The sequence below is a fragment of the Ochotona princeps genome, chromosome 3 (genome assembly GCF_030435755.1).
Source record: "Ochotona princeps isolate mOchPri1 chromosome 3, mOchPri1.hap1, whole genome shotgun sequence".
Taxonomy (NCBI): Eukaryota; Metazoa; Chordata; class Mammalia; order Lagomorpha; family Ochotonidae; genus Ochotona; species Ochotona princeps.
In genome coordinates, this window is record NC_080834.1 from 63,025,177 (window position 1) to 63,044,663 (window position 19,487).

Here is a 19,487-nt window from a genome sequence, read left to right on the forward strand (position 1 = left end):
TGCTAATGTGCCTGGGAAAGCAGCAGAGGATGGCTGAAATGCTTGGGCCCTTACAACCGAATGGGACCTGGCAGAAGCTTCTGGCTCCCATCTTTGGACCGGCGGAACTCTAGCCATTGGGGCCAATGGGCAGTGAATCAGACCTGAAAATCAGTATCATATCATGCTAGTCTAACAACAGCAGCTCACACTGGGCAGTCACTGCTTCCTAGTCTCTGCCAAACGCTTTACAAGTGTGTTTCAAGTTAACCAGGTAGTAACACCATTTACAGGAAAAAAATGTCCCTTTCGCTACCCTTAGGAAATGGCACGGTTTAACTTTTCAATACAGTGTTACAGGTGTAGGATTGCCTCCTGTCTTCCTCCTCATTTCCTCACTGTTTACCCCAAATGATTTTTCTCTGTCACGTTATTTCGTGAATGTTAAATACCTGGGGTATAAGGGCTTATCATTTTTGGCACAGTCAGATCAACTGGCTTCTGAGAACGTTCTAGAGACTATAAAACAACAAGCATTACTTTATTGCATCCGCTCACACAATTCAAAGCTGGACCCTTGGAGCCCGGGTCGCCTAAGCTCCGCCCACCTGCCGTGGCCCCGCCCCGGCCCGGGCCACGCCCTCGCTTCAGCGCCCTCCCCCTACAGCCAACGTGGCTGGGGAAACACCTGCGTGCTGGAACTGTCACGGCGCTTGTGTGTCTCGCGGGATCTCAGCTCACTGGGCGAGATCTCGAAACTCCAGTAAGAGCTCGCGAGAACAGAAAAAAGGCGAGAGAAGGATCCCGGAAGTGTGGCGGCTTTGGAGGCCGAGCCGCGTCGCCGTCGTGCGTGGAGGCCGCTGGCGGGATGTTGACGACCCGGGTGAGGCCCAGGGCGCGGCTGGCGTCGAAGCCTGACAGGGCAGTCCTTCAGGCTGCGCGGCGTCAAGGGAGGAGCCGAGGGTGGGCGCAGTGTCGCCCGCGTGTGGCGTTACCCCGTGCGCCCGCTCACGCACCCACACCCGCCGTCCCTCGCTGCCCCGTCCACCCGCCCACACCCGCCGTCCCTCGCTGCCCTGTCCACTCGCACGCCCACACCCGCCGTCCCTCGCTGCCCCGTCCACCCGCCCACACCCGCCGTCCCCTCGCTGCCCCGTCCACTCGCACGCCCACACCCGCCGTCCCTCGCTGCCCTGTCCGCCCGCCCACACCCGCCGTCCCTCGCTGCCCTGTCCACCCACCCACACCCGCCGTCCCTCGCTGCCCTGTCCACCCGCCCGCACCCGCCGTCCCTCGCTGCCCTGTCCGCCCGCCCGCACCCGCCGTCCCTCGCTGCCCTGTCCGCCCGCCCGCACCCGCCGTCCCTCGCTGCCCTGTCCGCCCGCCCGCACCCGCCCCTCACTGCCCTGTCCACCCGCCCCTCGCTGCCCTGTCCACCCGCCCCTCGCTGCCCTGTCCACCCGCCCACACCCGCTGTCCCTCGCTGCCTCCTCCATCAGTCCACACCCGCCGTCCCTCGCTGCCTGCAACCCTACGCTGCCTGCAGCCCTAGGCGCGCTGACTCCTCAGGGCAGTGGGCAGTGCCCGCTCGGAGCTGACCCTCACTCGGCCTCTGGCGTGAGTGATGCAGGGCAGGCAGGCTTCAAGGCGAACTCACGAGATTTTTCCTGCATAAACTATGTTGGAGTTCTTTATGTTTAAAAAGTGGCAAATGTAGTGCAGAGGCTCATGTCACCTGAAGTTAAAGGTCAGCTGTGACTTTTTAAAAGCGTCATTTTGTTTTCTTAGGGTCGCTAGAATCTGCTTTAACCTTGACGTTTGGAAATAATCATTAGGAGAAACCCCACTTTTTCATAAGTACAGTGCTGTGATGTAATTATGTTACATGTGAGATGTTGCTCCCATTGCAAAAGGCAGTAATTTGTCCCAAAGAACTTTCCTTTCAGACAGACTGCTAATGTTGAAAATCAATAAATTTGTAACAATACCAGTGTGTCAGCATCTTTTTCTTATCATCATAGCTGAAAGCACAGACAGAGGGGAAGCTTGCAAAACAGATTTGCAAAATTGTGTTGGATCATTTTGAAAAGCAGTATTCCAAAGAACTTGGAGAAGCCTGGAATAAAGTAAGGTCAGTGTGATTCATCTCTTTCTACTTGTGGTACAACAAAGCAACCTTTGGGGTAGAACAGTCAAAGGAAGTCTGGCTGGCCTTTGGCGTTGAGTGTGTGGAAGGGCAGAACTAAGAGGCAACACATTGAATCCTAAGATGTAAAGGGGAGAGATAGGAAGCAAAAATCGTTAGGCTTTTGTCTGAAGCAGTAGCTTTCATCCTTGCAATAAGAATGCCTACCAGTTTGACCAATAAATTATACAGTAATTGAAAATCATAAAACCTTTTGGCATATTTACCTAGTCTTGAGCTTCAGTAAATATGACACAATACATTCTGAATGGCAACACTGCTGTTTCTTAGCTGATGTCACTCTCAATCATAGTTTACTCTTGTTTTGTCTGACTAGCTGGATTTTGAACATAAACTCTTCAGCTATATTATAAAACATACGAGGAATGTTTCATTCATAAGCCTCATTAAGGAAAGTTTGATTTTTGTGCTGGAGTATTGCTGTGGGTCAGAGTGTTACAGTATGGAAGCTTCACGTGGAGTGCCTGGTGTAGTATATGATACTGTCCCCTGAAATACACTGAGCAAGACCAGCTGCAGCTTGAGCGTGTGATGAGAAGGATGTAATTACAGCTGGTGAGCTCTTGACTCGTGAGCACTGTGGAGGCAAGAGGACCTTATCCTCTGTATCAGAGAAAAGCCCGACCTTGGACAAAAGCAGAAATCACATAGTTAACAATAATACAAACTTCAAACTTGAAATTCAGAAAAAAAAAAAACAAAAACAATGCAACCAGTCTTTAATGTCAACACTGCCTTATTTTAGCCAAAGTCACACATTCTGGTCATTTTATCTAACTATTGTATCTGTGTCTTGCTATATTAAACACATTATGTGCACGCACACACATAAATTTGAGGCAGTAACCTCAGAATTTGACTTGCTCCATCTCTTTGTGGATCAACTTAAGAAACTATTTTGTTAGGAAATGAGAGAGACAGAAGGGCTGGTGTTGTGGGGCCTGTTTAGTGATAGCCCATCTGGGTGCCTGTGAGTTGTAGCTGCCTCACTTGCCATCCAGCTCCCTGCCATTGTACCTGGGAAAAGCAGTGCGCAATGGCTCAGGTGCTTGGGCTTCGGCCAGCCCTGTCGCAGAGCCGGAGAACATTCCTGGCCCAGCCACACCTTCAGCTCTTGTGGCCAGGGAACCAGTGGATGGAAGATCACTCTTTCTAATTCTGGCTTTCAAATAAACTAAGTTTTAAAAAAAGGAGGAGGGAAGGCAGGTGGTAGGAAGTATTCAGAATTGTGCCTATGAACCACATTGAATTTCTTTAATAGTCACGTTACATGAGACTTGATCAGGAGCATGCTGTAATTATGCATTTCCCATGATGCTCAGAACCCATTAATAAACTGCTTAAATAAATTTTTAAATTTTAATTTACTTTTTTATTAGCAAGGTAGATTTACAGAAAGAAGGGGAGACAGAAAGCTCTTCTATCTGCTGATTCACTCCCCAAAGGCTGCAAAGGCTGGAGTTGAGACGATCAAAAGCCAGGAGGCAGGAGCCTGTTTGGAACTCCCACATAGATGTGGGGTCTGAATGCTTTGGGCTGTCCTCTATTGCTTTCTCAGGCCACAAGCAGGAACTGGATGGAAAGTGGAGAGGCCAGAATAAGAACCTATGGGATGCTGGTGCTGTAAGGCAGAGGATTTGCCTATTGAGCCACTAAATAAAACATAGCTTTGCAAAGGACAGGTTTAAGTGTGTATATCTGACTTTGTAATAAAATGAATAAATTTTAAAAAAAAGTATCTTTTCTATAGCTTCATGACATTGTGCTCCTTGAGCTTATTTCTTTTTTTTTTTTAAAGATTTATTCATTTTATTACAGCCAGATATACAGAGAGGAGGAGAGACAGAGAGGAAGATCTTCCGTCCGATGATTCACTCCCCAAGTGAGCCGCAGCGGGCCGATGCGCGCCAATCCGATGCCGGGAACCAGGAACCTCTTCCAGGTCTCCCATGCGGGTGCAGGGTCCCAATGCATTGGGCCGTCCTCGACTGCTTTCCCAGGCCACAAGCAGGGAGCTGGATGGGAAGTGGAGCTGCCGGGATTAGAACCGGCGCCCATATGGGATCCCGGGGCGTTCAAGGCGAGGACTTTAGCCGCTAGGCCACGCCGCCGGGCCCGAGCTTATTTATTTCTAAGAAAACAAGTGATTTTTTTTTTTTTTAATCTGCCAAGGAAGCAATTTATTGAATATTTCTAATTTCCGTAAGGGGGGAGATTTAGTACTTAATTTACTGTTACTTTCAAGAATACTATTATATTCAAGAAAAATACTGCTATTTACTTAAAGAATGACAGAGCTTTTTCATTTGCTGGTTCACTCCCCAGATGGTCACAGTGGAGCCCAAACCAGGAGAGCAGAATCCCTGCCCAGTTTCCCGTGTGAGTGCAGGGGCTTCCATCCTGGTTTGGGATGTCAGCATCACATGCACTTGTTCATCCCCCTGTACCACAATGCGGGCTCCTCGTTTTGTTGTTCAATAATACCCTTTCTTGCTGCGTTACTCTCAAAGCAGTCTTCATGATTGGCATTTAGTATTTCAGTTTCTGCTCTCCCTGTTGTTTGCGTATTCTCAGATAATGACTCCAGAATTCCGTGAATGTGCTGTCATCTCAAGCTGTATCATCCTGCCCAGGATTCAGTTCCCTTCTTACAAGTTGGTCATGCTAGCAAATTTAATAGCATAATAATATGTCCCATTTTCAAACCTGTGTTACCTTTCCTATTTCGCGTATTTTACTTCATTTGAAAGCTTCCTTCTTTCTTATCTACACTTTCACTATGTTAGTGATAAAGAATGAGCCTTACTTTAGAATAGGTCTAGCATTTACTCTCAGCTGCTTGGAGGTGATCTACTTTTTCCTGATAAGGGCGCTTTTGTTTACCTGGGACCTCAGGTAATAGTCCTACTAGGATTCATGTTGAAAGCTGTGGACTACAGATTACTGGCTCAACCCTTAGACTAGAGATTTATAACCAAAGCATGGACAATCCATCATGTGTATCCAAACACACCTCCACAGAAACGCCAAGGATTTGGTGCGTGTCCATGGTTGGCAAAACTCTCATGCATATTGCCACACGTCCTTGCTGAGAAAAACTAATTTTGTCCATGATTATGCTGCAACAGCAAGTGGAAGTTTAATGCACTAAGCTTATGTGACTGTGTAATGTGAGTGTTTTCCCATGACAGATTATAATCTATGCTTATCTTGTAATAAATCCTAACTATAACTTGGTATGACAGTTGTCAGTGTGTTCTGTGTTTCCAGCCAGTAGATAATTAAGCCTGAAGGTCGTCTTGGGGACCCTTAACTCATGGTTGATATTGGAATGTGGATGATCTTGGGGATTCCCTGGCTATCTGCTACTGTACATTACCACCTGCCCTCATCAAGCTCTGAATACCTACCAAATGCTATTGCTGCTCACGTATATTGATTTAGGTCTCCATTTCCTTTCCTGATAATATGTAGTTAGGCCTTTTTTTTCCCCTGATGCACTGCTTCTGCTGCGGTCTAGGAATTTTACTACGTAAGTGCTTAATTTTGTTGACAACCACTTTCATTGTGCCTGGCAATGTTCCAGTGACACCTCAATTAGCAGTCCTTTGCAGAAGTCTCTGCAATAAGTATTAGTTCCATTTGCTGATAGGAAAGCTGAGGTACCAGGAGATGAAGTAACTTGCTGAAGCATACACAACTTAACATTGGAAGAGCCTTGAGGATGTGTCTTACCCGCCAGTCCTGCTGCTTCCTGAGTGCTACCATGTTGCTTATGTCAGCCCTGGGGAACAATCAGCTGCTTCTATGACTGCAGCATTACGTCTAGACCAGAGATGTTAGCCAGCTGGAGGCTGTTTCATGCTGTTCCTTCTCCATGACGCTCTTTTCTTTTGTTCCTTTTCTTACTGTACAGTGATTAGGAGTTTATGTTCAAATTCTGCCTTCATGTTGTAACTTAGGACCTAGGTAAGTTACTTAGAATCTGTGCACTTCACTGCCCTCTTCTGTTAAATGGGAAAAAGTAGTCTCTACTTAATACTGTCATTTGGGAATATAAGATTACATGTATCATTATTTAACATATAGTAAGTTCTTGACATGTGTTAGCATTATTATGCTATCTTTCATGAAGGCTTCCCTCATGCCTTAATTAGTTCTATCCTTTGTTATTTCCATTTACTTTGTCCATTCACTGCTATAATTCTTGAATATAGTATTGTCATAATTAACTAATTTGTAAACAGTCCTAGCATAAGAGAGGATTCTAAAACTTGTCCCTTAAGACTTGGGGCAGTCGGCTGTTTATTCTCCATTTGTATTATGTTTATAACTGGGCACTGAGGATAAGATGGACTATGGTGTATATGTCTCCTGTCCTCAGGGGGATTAACTGGGAATCATTATGAACTTTGAAAACATGTTTACATTATAGAAGACAGACAACAAAAATATTTACACCTGGACTGTGTATATATATTTTTTAAGATTTATTTTTAATGGAAATTCAGAGTCACAAAAGGAGAGAAAAAGAGAAAGATCATCCATCCACTGGATCACTCCACAAGTGAGTGGCTGCAGTGATACCAGTCAGATGCCAGGAGCCTCCTCCTCTGGGTCTCCCGCACAGGTACAAGGTCCCAAGGCGTTTTGAGCCGTCCTCGACTGCTTTCCCAGCCACAAGCAGGGAGCTGGATGGGAAGCGGGGCTGCCAGGGCATGAACTGGTGCCCGTGTGGGGCCGAGGAGGAAGCCGGCAGACCCCCGCCTGCCCTGGTTCACCCCCAACTCTTTAATTTTTATGTTTCGTGATTCAGTTCCATAGGCTCAGAAACTTTACCTTCCATCCTCCCTTTCACCCTCTCACCAACCTGCACAAAAATTACTCTTTTAACCTTAAAGACTTAAGTCCACGGGGGTGTGTGGGAGGGGGAATGCATGTGCGTGCTTATGCATACATGCAGAAAAATATAATAATTTTTTGATCATTTTTTATATCATTATATAGAGTAATTCTATACAGAAATGAAAGGAATGTAACAAAACAATTTTTTTCATGAAAAATATCAGACCATTGAATTATCAGATGCATGCAGCTCTATGTGGAATCTTCTTAAATGCAGATTCAGACTAGGTGTTGTAGTAACAAAACAGGCGTTGCAGAAGCAACACAAGAACCATGAGCAGAGCTAAGTAGTTAATATGACTTTCCAAAATTCTGACTTCATGCCACATGAAGTTCTAATCAAATACAACATACTATTCCTTCTGTGGGAAATGCTCTGTATAAACAATGCAAGACATTTTTTTAAATTATATTGTTGACAATCTTTACATAGTTAATTATGGTAAAAAGGTTCAGGGACTATAGGGAAGTGGATAATACTATTATGTCCATATTGTTTCCTTCTTGTATCTGAGGTAAAGGGGGATATTGAGGGAGAAACCCCACCCAGTTTCCCACCCTCCCCAAGTCCCGGATGTGGGGCATGCTCTGAGATACTTGCTCAAGTGGTTTTAATAGTTCACCATTTATGAATCACTGCCATTTTCGCCACTCCCAGCTCAGTGAGGTCGTTGAAGAATCCACTGATTAATAGAGTCTGTATTTGCCCAGTATTTCACTGCCAACATATAGCTGAGGGGGTTGATTGATTTGTTCTTTCTTCTGTCTTTTCTTGGCTAGGGTTCTGAGTCCGGCATTTCGATTGGGGAGATCACCAAAGAAACTTTGAGGTATTCCCAGACCAGATTCTTGTATGTTCTAGCAAGCACAGGGCCTGGCACAGTCCATCTCCACGATCAGCTGGTGGTTGCAATTGCTGGGTTGGTTCTGTTTTCAGTCCCGACTTCCACTGAAACCAATGGGTGTTGCAGTCCAGCCTGGTTCTGCCCAGCACATACTTGGCCCTCACATAAACCAGTGGGAGCTGCAGCCTAGTCAGAGCAACCCACAATAACCCCCACCAGGCCCGCCCCCTACCCTGGTTTGCCAGTATGTGTAGCAGACTAGTCCAGTCTGTGCCACATCCCATTTCTCTCTCGTACTTGTCAATGGGTATTAAAGCTTAGTTCCATCTAACCAGCTCAACTATCCAGCCCTCACGGATGTTGTTGAGTGCCTCTCTGTCTAGCCATCCCAGCCCCTGTGCTAGTTTTCGTGCCCTCCCGTGGGAGTGGTAACCCAAGAGGGAGGAGCCCACTATTTCCCTCCCAGGTCTCTCTGACTCCAGGATTATGCACTCTTCAGGTGGTTCTGTGTTTTGACTTGACAGAATTAGCCCCCAGTGCCAGCTTCTGCCAGCTGATGCTGTGGCTAAGCCCAAACAACCCTCACCCACTCTAATTTGTGCTTGCACCAGTAGGAATAATGAGCTCAGCCTGGCTTTTCCCTGATCTAGTCCACGAGGCCCACAGGTGTTGTAGCCCTGCTTAATCTGGTTTGCCCCATCCCGGCCCACGCTCTCCAGTGGGAGTAGCTGTCTGGCAAGGGGACCCTTCCTTATTCCCCCTGCCGGCTCTGCCCCCTCCCTTCCTGGTTCTCACACATGCTGGTTGGGTGCTGCGGTCACATCCAGGACAGGCAACCTCACCCTGGCATTCCATATTGTGCACTGGGTTTTGTCGTGACCAAACCTGGCTCGATCCACACTCTGTTCTGGTGTCCGGATTTGCTAGTGGATGGATGACATGCACTGATTCAGCCTGGTCTGACCCCGACCCATGCCAAATGTATGCCAGTGGGAAACTTTCCATAGCCTATTTTTGGCTGTTGCCTATCATGCTTCTTGTGCTTACTTGCAGGGATTGTATCCTGCCAGAGGAGTTGCCCAGGCTCCTCCATCAGAACCCCTCCCAATGCCAGATTTTGCACATACCAGGGGGTCCATGAGCCAGCCCTACTCAGTTCACCTCCTGTCCTAGCAGGAATAGTGGCTTTTCTTGGCTGGCTTTCACCCCATTCTGGTTCTTGTTGTTGGATGTTTCAGCCCAGCCATGACTCGTCCATACCCACATACAGCTCACACATGGCTCAGTAGGGGGTTGAGACATAGCCAAATCAGTCCCACATCCATCCTGGTTCTCCAGAACACCAGACGTGTTGGGGTCTGAACTGGCCTGGTGCATCCAATCCCAGTCCACACTTGTGCCACAGGAGACTACATCTGTTTCCTAGTTAGAAAGCAGCCCCCATTCCAGCCCACGCGCTCCTTGGTGGGAACCTCAACCCAGTTAGGGTGTCCCCTTAGCTCCTCTACTGGGCCTGTTCCCAGCAGTAGATCACGTGCATGCCAGTGGCTGCTCTGACTCAGCTTGGCTCAGTCCCTCACTTGTCCTGGCCTCTGCCTTAGACACTGTGGCTTAGCGTCCTTGACTCACGTAAACCATTAGGGTCAAGAGCCTAGCTCCATCCTGGCTTCTAGTTTCGCTTGTAGGCTAAGGTTTGCTTAGTCCTGCCCTGTACATCCCGTTCCATTACCAATTTACACATTAGCCAACTGTTGGAGCTACTTTGCCCAGCTTGTCCAACCCCCAGGTCTGGACCACATGTTTACCAGCGGGAACTGTGACTCCCCAGGAGAGTTTCCCAAGTTCCTCCACTTGATCCACTCCCAAACCCAGTTCTCATACATGCCAATGGGTTTTAGGCCAGTGCCCGGCGTAGTCTGGCCTTCCATTTGGCCATATATGAGCTGGTGAATGTTGCAGCCCGGCCCACCCCACACCCTATTCAGAATGCACATTCGGGTGCTGCTGCCTTGACACGTCCAGACTGCTGCGGATTCCTTTACCTGTGATTGATGTCAGGCTCCTTGGTCACACCTAGCTTAATCCAAAACCACCCAAACTCTTGGGCTTACCAGTGGGGCTTGACTTTCCACAGGGTGTGGCCCACACATCCCACACAGAAATACCACTGGATATGGTTCTCAAGTGCTACTTAATGTTATGGCCCTGCCTAATGTGACCAGTCTCCTGATCCATCATTATGTCAGGTAAAAGGATATCCTGCTGGACAAGCCCCGAGCCTTAGCTTTTGCATGAACTGGTGTTCACTGCTCAGCATTGTTATGTGATTACAAGTTCTTCAAAGGAAGAGTTACTGCCATTGGGAATGTTTAGGATTGAGTCAGATGCCAGAAGCACAGTGGGATCAACCTGGAGCTACCTAAGCAGCGATTCAGACAACCAATACCCCAGAGCTCCCTGGCTGGTTGGCCAGCAGGCGGAGCCTGGCGCCAAATGGCGCAGTGGCTGTCCGGGGACAGCTCACCACATGCATGTGGTGGCTGAAGTCGGGATCCGAGCAGGATACCCCTTCCTGGGGCCCACCAATAGCCTCCCGGCTGCTGGAAGTTTAAATCCTCAGGCCCAAGGTTGCGCCCCTCCCCAATCCCATTCACCGCCCAATGAGGGCGGTGGGTGGGCCCCAGACCTACCCAGTCATGGAGACTTCCCCCCTCGGTGTACTCACCCCGAAAGGAAGCAGCCCCCGATTCCAGGCAGGCCCGGGGACAGCTCACCACTTGCACATGGTGGCTGGAGTCGGGATCCGAGCAGGACACCCCATCCTGGAGCCCACCAAAATATAATAATTTAAAAGAAAAAATGGGGGCAAGTATTTGATGCAATGGCTAAGAAATTTCTTGCGGCTCAGTGCAATAGTCTAGCCTTAGACTGAAGGGATCCCATATGAGTGCCAGTTCTGATCCTGGCAGCTCCACCTCCCATCCATCTCCCTGCTTGTGGCCTGGGAAAGCAGTGGAGGACGGCCCAAAGCCTTGGGACCCTGCACCCGCGTGGGAGACCCGAAGGAAACTCCTGTCTCCTGGCTTCGGATCTGCTCAGCTCTGGAGGTTGCAGCCACTTGGGGCATGAATCAGCAGGTGGAAAATCTTTCCTACTCTCTGTATATCTGTCTTTCCAATAAAAAAATAAATCTTTAAAAAAAAATTCTTGCAACATCTGCATCTCCCGTCCTAGTGCCTGGGTTTGAGTCAAGGACTTGAAATCACTGTTTCTGTCTGCCGTTCAAATTAGTAGATGTAAAAATATAAGCTGCTACTCCTTTAAAGATTTCAGCTATAAAGCTGTATTAGGATGAAATTACATCAGGTAGAGTGAAGGTAGAGAGATAATTAGTCATTTTCTACCTATTAGAAAGAATCATTTATGAGTTTTTAAAGATTACTAGAAAGGCAGAGAATGGGAGGCACAGATCCCTCGTGAACTGCCTTGCTCCTCAGATTCTCCCAGTAGTTGACTTTGGGCCATGCAGAAGCTAAAAGCCAGAATCTTCCTCTCAGATTCTCACATGAATATCAAGGACTCAGCTGCCTGAGGCACGGCCTGCTGCCTCCCAGGGTGCACACTGATAAGAAACTAGGATTGGGAGCCAACCCAGGGGGGCTTTCCAATATGCAGGATTCCCAAATATCCTCTTACCAAGACCAAATACCCCACTAGTGAATTTTTAAATTGATAGGAATATCAGAATCATTCCAATATTTGGGTTTCACAGGGAAATTTTAAAAAGTGGTATAATTTGCATTTTAAGTTTTTGATTTTTACAGTGTACCAGAAATAGCAACCTTAAATATATGACAAAATTTTAATATGCACCTAAACTGTATCTTCAGATACACTTTTTTTCCAGAGTGTGAATGGATTCTCTGTCATATTTTCAGGTCAATGATTTTATGGATCCCAACTGTGTCCTCTGCTGCTACACTTTGCCTTTCTTTGGACTTTAGAAGCAGTAAATGGAGCAGCTTCAGACTGCATAATCATGAGTCTTGGGAGGAAGTCTGCAGTGTGATACTTGCCACTGTCTTGAGTCTTGTTCTTCATTATGTGCTACTTAAAGGGCTATTTGCTCACTGATCCGACTTTGAACTTGAGTAACCCCACCCGTTCTATCCCCGGGATACAGCTTACCAGGGGAGATTGCAGAGGTGTTTGTGTGGATGTGGAGGGACAATGGAAGTCAGTGGCGAGTTGGTGCAGCGGAGGTTGAGACACTAACACACACCCGGTTTGCTTTCTCAGAGCTAGGAAGCCTCAGCATAAGCATTGGACCTGTCACAGGGGTCCAGTGGGCAACATATGACAAGTTTTTCTTGTTGTTAGCGTCGATGGGCTTGCTAAAGGGAGCTCAGGGGCACAGGCACTACGAGAGGGTTGGAATGGAAATTCTCCGTTCCTGCCCATGTGTACAACTAGTACTCTACAGTCCCAGGGCTTCACACTTTGGGAGTCACTGCTATTACATTTGTAAACCAGCTTGCTTTTGAATCACATGTCTGGTTCAGTGATGGGGCTTGGGTAAGTTGGTAAATCAGTGGAAACCTCAAGTTCTTACCTCTAAAATGGGGGTCATGATTGGCTTTCAAGGTGATGTAATGGTTCTTGGAGGTAAGCATGCAAAATGCACATTGTAAACATCGATCAATAATTTGCATGAATAGTGTCAGAAGAAAGTGGCTCCTGTCGATTGGGTTTTAGGTAGAAAGGCTTCCTTGGTGAGTTGTAGCCCCTTGAAGGGAGAGCAGGAAGGCAAGAAAGGAAAGGTCATCCCAAGCAGAGGGAGACTTGTGAAGGTTCAAGGAATTTTTGCAAGACATTCAAAGAGCTTAGTAGAGGCTATGTGCAGCAATTTTATGTATTCTAATTAAGGCCTTTTGTTTTGGTAAGTTATTTCTGTATATTTGTCTCAATTTTTAAAATATGATTTAACTTTCCCACCCCAAAGTCTTTTCAGTGGCTTCTCATCACTTTAATATGCAGAAACCTTAGCATATTATACGTAGTCTGTATAATCTACTGCCCTCAGTCACGTTGGGCAGTTAATTCCTCACACAACCATAGTTGTCTTTATACCTGTGTGCCTGTACATGTGCTGTTGCCTTTGTCCAGGGGCATGTGTCCTCATTTTCTGCTACTCATTCTTTAAAATCCAACACATTGCATACTATGCAAAATTAAAGTATTCTTAATGAAAAATCCTCTTAAAAAATTGCTTGAAAGGAAATACACATTAGGTATAACCTTTATTAAGAAGCCTGAAAGAAATAGGAATAAATGGTGAGACATTCATCTTCAGTTAAAGATATTAATCCTCTGCAAATTTAATGCTTTTAATATTTCTGTAGTCCTAGTTGGGGTTACTATACCTCTATCCATGAATATTTAACAAATTATCTTTAGTTGACCAATTAGTTCTAAAGTTCATGTCCGTTCTCTGCTTCTTGCCTCTTCCTATGATCCAGTCTTTTCCATCCACTTCCCTTTTTAAATGCCAACCTAATGAGGCTGACTGTTCTTTGACTAAGAACATCCAACACTAAAAACCACTATCTCTCTTTGATTTGGGTTACTTTTTTGGCCACAGTGAGACATTTCTATCAGTCTTTGTTGGCACTTGTCACTTCCATGGTGATTCTATGTAGAGGATCTCAGCACATCAAGTTTAGCAACACTAGCTCATGCAGAATGTGCTGCTGGGTCTTACCCATGGTAAGATCAAGCCAACAGTGTTCTCACAGTATGTTTCAAAAAACTACACCGACAATGAGGGCTACAAAAACTTCCTGTTATTGGACCTGCAACCGACTTAATATTTGGCTGTTTATTCCAAAGCTCCTGTCAGTAATTCCTGCCTTGTTAATAGTTACATTCTCCCATACACAGCCTGTCCTTCTGATTCCCTTTCCAGCCCTGAATTGTCTTCACCAGGAAGATGGAAGTTCTTGGGACATCCAACTGCTACCTCCTCATTCTATCCATTCTGTTAAGGGAAAGACAATGTTGACCCTATCCTAAAATCAAAACAACTCTATCTTTATCCTATCCTATGTCTATCCCTTATCATAAAATCAAGACTTTAGAAGAGTATAAACGTCTAATAACTGATACAAAGTGTGTTAGATTCTCCAGGCTTTATGGCTTAGTAAGGCGAAGAGGTAACTAGCTGAGGCAACAGAGTTTTATTGTAAACAGAATAGGAGAGTTAATGGCAGAAAAGGGTGTTAAGTTAAGAAGCATGCTGGGACAGCAATCAGGGGTTTGAGAAGACATTCAGCTCCCTGGGCAATGGGCAGCAGCCTGTGCTGCTGACCTGCAACGACACTACATACGAGGCATACTCTTGAGGGTCTGGGAAAACAGGAACTGCAACTGGACCCCTTATTACAAAAAGTGGCTGCTTTTATACCCTTCTCCACTGCTTTTCTCCCCCGTAGGTCTTACTGCAAAAAGCGGCTGCCTTCATACCCTTCTCTGCTGCTTTTTTCCCCCATAGGTCTTATTGCAAAAAGCGGCTGCCTGTATAGCCTTCTTCACTGCTTTTCTCCCCCCATAGGTCTTACTGCAAAAAAGAGGCTGCCTTTATATCCTTCTCCACTGCTTTTCTCCCTGTTCTCCACCAATCACTTCTCCCTGTAGGTCCACTTGGTGCTACCTGATAGGCCAGCAGCAATGGCATAATCTCATCAAGGGCCTCAGCCTATCCCCGTGACTTCCTGTTTACCTACTGGCAGGACCAACCCCACCTCCTGGCCCTCGACCAGCCGCCATCTTGCGACAGGCCTTCCTATTCCTGGGGGAGGCTCTGGCACCCCGCTCCCCACAAGCCTGTTCATGCTCTTTGTTGGGGTCAGGGGGCACATAGATTTGCAGAGACTGAGGTCCACTGTGAAGAGTTTGAATTAGTGGAAGGCCCCCAATTTACAATATATGAACTTCTTGGTTTGATTTCCCCAGGGAGAGGCACTTGCGTCAGTTGGTTCTGGCCCAACTGAGTATCTTGCATTAAAATTGTCAGTTGTTTTTTTTTTTTAAAGATTTATTGTTTTTTGAAAAGCAGATTTACAGAGAAAAGGATAGACAGCAAGAAAGATGTTCCATCTGCCCAAATGGCTGCAATGACCGGAGCTCAGCTGATCCAAAGCTAGGAGCCAAGAGCCTCCTCCAACTCTACTGAGTGGTTGCAGGTTCCCAAGGGCTTGAGCCATCCTCCACAGGTTTCCCAGGCCATTAGCAGGGAGCTGGATCAGAAGTGGAACAGTTGAGACACAAACCCATTGGTACCTATATGGGATACCAGCACTTGCAGGTGAAGGATGTCTATTGAGCTCCTCCGTGCTGGCTCCCAAATTATCAGATTTGAGGTTAACTGTTTGTTCCCCATCTTATCAGGTTTAAAAATTAACTCTTTGATCCCAATGATCTAGCAAGTCCTAACAATGTGTTCTGCCCTTTATTAGCTAGGCGGTAGGCATCTTATGTAAACCAATCCACTGCAGTGTGTATAAATGTTTCTGAGCATTCCTCTCTTACTCATGACTCACAACACTGGATACATTTTGCCCTACTTAGCAAATAACATTAGGATATTCTGCCTAAAGCTTTGCAACACTAGTATTCACAGATCTTCCTTTTATTTTTTATTTTTATTTTTATTTTTTTTTTCATTCTTCCTTTTATTTTTGAAGGAGTTCCTAAAGGGTACCCCTGGGAACCAGCAGTTTTGATGTGGCTGAAACACTTAGAAATGTGAACAGCTGGTTCTACCTAGGACCTGTTTCAAAAACTGCATGGCCCAGTTTTTTTTTTTAGGCTTTTATGTACATTAAAATTTCTGAGTCCCTTTATTTTCATCCTAAAAATAGCCGAATCCGGAAAACCAGGTGCCTGTGACACAGTCCATCTGAGAGGCGTTGAAAAGAGAAAGCAGTCCCACATGTTCACCCTAAATTGAAATTCACACAGCATACCTACAGTCGCAGGTGTTACACTTCAATCCAGCCATTCCTCACATAGGCAACTCCAGGGTGAGTAGCAGCTGGAATTTATTTAATTGACCATGGTTAATGAGGCTCCTGAATAACTCAGCTAGAAAGGTCAGCTAGGAAATAAATTAAATATTTCCTGCTGCATCATCTGTCAGTTGATGTGAGCTTGTGATTGTCAAGAGATCTAACTGTAGGACTGAATACAAATTTAGGCAAGTACAGCTGTAGGAGGCGAAGTCTGAACCGTCTGTGTATGATTTTTAAGTCATCCTTGCATGTGCAGCATCTGAGCACTCAATGCCTCATTAACTCCATAACTCCATTACTGTAGAATTCACTGCGGAAAACATTTCATATCCTCATCAGAGGAAAACATTATCACCAGTTCTTTCAAACACCCTCTTTTGGTAATACTTTTCCCTCCAACGTTAATTGTTGATTTGGGATCCAGTGTTGTATAGAAAGTAAAGCCGCTGCTTGCAACTGGCATCTCATGTGGGGTACTGATTCAAGTTCTGGCTGCTTCACTTCTGATCCAGATCCCTACTGATGTACCTGGAAAAAGCAGTGGAAAATGACCCACGTTCTTTGGTCTTTGCACCTAAATGGGAGACCCAAAAGAAGCTACTGGTTCCTGGCTTTGGACTGGCTCATTTGGGGTATGAGCCAACAGATAGAAGACCTTTGTATTTCCCTGTAATTCTGCCTTTCAAAAAGAGTAGATTTTCCTTAAAAAAAAAAAAAAAAAAAGTTGCTGTGAGGCTGGTGCAATGGGATACCTTGTGATGCCAGCATCCCTTATGGGTGTCATTTCCTGTCCTGGCTGCTGCACTTCCCATCCAGCTTTCTGTTTATGGTCTGAGAAAGCAGCAGAACATGGACCAAGTCCTTGGGCCTCTGCCACCACGCGGGGGACCCCGAAGATGCACCTGACTCTCAGCGTTAGATCAGCTCAGCTCTGGCCATTGTGCCATTTCAGGAGTGAACCAGCAGATGGCTCCTTCTCTCTGTAAAGTCCTCCTTTCAAATAAAAATAAATAAATCTTTAAAAGTTGCTGCTTTTAAATTTTGCCTGTAATCTAGAAATTCTTCTGCACAAAGAGTGATAGAGAAGAATCCATTTTGGCAGATGAAGAGTTATATAAACTCAGGTAACATGTTGTGGCAAACTGTTCTGCAGGGAGAAACGAGGCTGATGTGGTGAGGCACCCCTTCTCTGCAGAACTGAAGAAAATTCAGTAATCATACTGCAATATTTTAGTGATTAAAAGTAAATTTTAAAAAGCTACAGTGAATAAAATAGCAAACTTTTGAAAGAAAGACAGGATCATAACAGTGCTGGGTTGAGTTATATCAGAGCCTCATGATGTAAAATGGTAAAGTCAGGAACATTGATCCTGTTTTTCAATATCATGGATGTGTGGAGTGTTAAACTAGGACTGCATTAATTCAGTAACACAAAGCTGTATTGATGTGTTTATATAAATATTCCTGTCTCTTTTTTGCATTTCTAGGGATATCCTAATATCTCCCTCATGCTGGCAATATGCTGTCCTGCTCAACAGATTCAATTACCCTTTTGAACTGGAAAAGGATTTACATTTGAAAGGCTATCACAAGCTCTTTGAAGGATCTTTTCCCTATTCTCCTAAATCAATGAAGTGTTACCTTAGCAGAACTCCAGACCGGATGCCTTCAGAAAGACATCAAATTGGAAATCTGAAAAAATACTATCTTTTAAATGCTGCTTCTCTTCTCCCAGTACTGGCTCTGGAAGTACAGGATGGGGAGAAGGTTCTGGATTTGTGTGCTGCTCCTGGCGGGAAATCAGTGGCGCTACTACAGTGTGCTTATCCAGGTAGTGTGTTTTAGCCTTTAAATGTCCATATGTTATAAATCACCTTACAAAGTATTGGTGAGGAAATAAAGATTGACTTTGCAAATGTAGGAAGCCTGAGAATCATGAGCCTATGGAGAAGAATGAAGAAATCAGTAAGTATAACTAACATCTTGTTCAAGCTGCTTGATTCTACTAGGTAATTGGAAACAAAATTGGATTTTTTAAACACGAATCTGTCTAATAATATAAATGCTGATAAGCCCATAAGAGAGATCTTAAAATTTTGTTATTTAGTTTCGTATGTGAAAATCTTATATTCTGGCCATACTTCTCTACAACAGAACAAAAAGGCAAAGTGACATACGGAGAGAGAAAGATCTTCTATCCATTGGGGTACTTCCCCAATGGTTCCCATGTCTGGAGTTGTGCCAGACTGAGCCAGGAACCCTGAATGACATCTGGGTCTCCCTCTTAGATGGCATATTCCCAAACCTACAGCTGCCAGGACTTGAACCGACACTGTAATTGGGATGCTGCTACCCCAAATGGTTCAGTATGCTGCTTGGCAACACAAGGCTCACATTAGCAAAACACTTACCGCCATTTGCTTTTGTAACCCTGAACCACAACTTTCCTCCTTTTTACTTTTTCTCTTTTTTCTTTTCTTCTTTCTCTCTCTCTTTTTTCTTTCTCCCTTTCTTTCTTCCTTCCTTTCTATCTCCCTCCCTTTTTTCTTTCTTTCCTTCCTTCCTTCTTTCTTTCCTTTTTCTTCTTTTTAAGATTTATTTTTATTGGAAAGGTATATCCGATCCACACAGAGAAGGAGAACTAGAGAGAAAGATCTTCTATCCACTAGTTCACTCCCCAGATGGCCACAACAGCTGGAACTGGACTGATCTGAAGCCAGGAGCTTCTTTCAGATTTCCTATGCAGCATGCAGGTGCAGTCCCAAGGCCTTGGACCATCCTCTACTGCCTTTCCAAGCTATAAGCAGAAAGCTTGGTGGGAAGTGAAACAGCTGGGACATGAACTGGCATCCATATGGGACTTACAGGATGAGGATATAGTCACTGAGCCATCATGCCAGGCCTGAACCACATATTTCTAAATCAGTTATGTCCAGTAGAAATATAATATGAAGTACATATTTAAGATTGTTGAATAGTACATTACAAACCAAGGTGAAGCTGAATGATGCATTATGACCCAGTATATTGAAAATATTGTTTCAATATGTAATTAAAACTTAATAATGAGTTGAAATTCCTTTTTTTCTGAGAAGTCTTGAAAACTCTTTTAGATTGAAAATACATTTCAATTTGGACTGGCCACATTTTGAGTGCTCCAGAGAATAGTATTTGGATAATGCACTAAGTTCTTTTGTAATGATTTATTATTAAAATTATTAGTACTACAAAAATGATATGCAATGTATAAACAATTTTTTAAAAATACATTTACTTACAAGGACTAGATTGAGAGAGAGAAAGAAAGAGGCAGGTCTTCCATCAGCTGGTTCATTCCCCAAGTGGCAACAGCAGCCAAATCTGGGTCAGACGGAAGACAGAAGTCAGGAACTCCATCCTGGTTCCTCACGTGGGCGCAGGGTGTCAGCGATGGATTAACAGAGAACATGAAAGATCGTGTAGAACTGAATGTTTATTATTGTA

General features: G+C 45.2%; 1 protein-coding gene across 1 annotated transcript in view; it reads left to right on the forward strand.

The window, feature by feature from the left end:
• The first annotated feature begins 666 nt into the window (after window positions 1-666).
• Window positions 667-19,487, forward strand: part of NSUN3 (NOP2/Sun RNA methyltransferase 3) — a 57,691-nt gene continuing 38,870 nt past the window's right edge. The window contains exons 1-3 of the mRNA XM_012930193.3: window positions 667-862; window positions 2,001-2,110; window positions 17,492-17,835. Coding sequence (XP_012785647.3) covers window positions 848-862; window positions 2,001-2,110; window positions 17,492-17,835 — 469 coding nt within the window. The 5' untranslated portion in view covers window positions 667-847. The remainder of the gene's footprint in view (window positions 863-2,000; window positions 2,111-17,491; window positions 17,836-19,487) is intronic.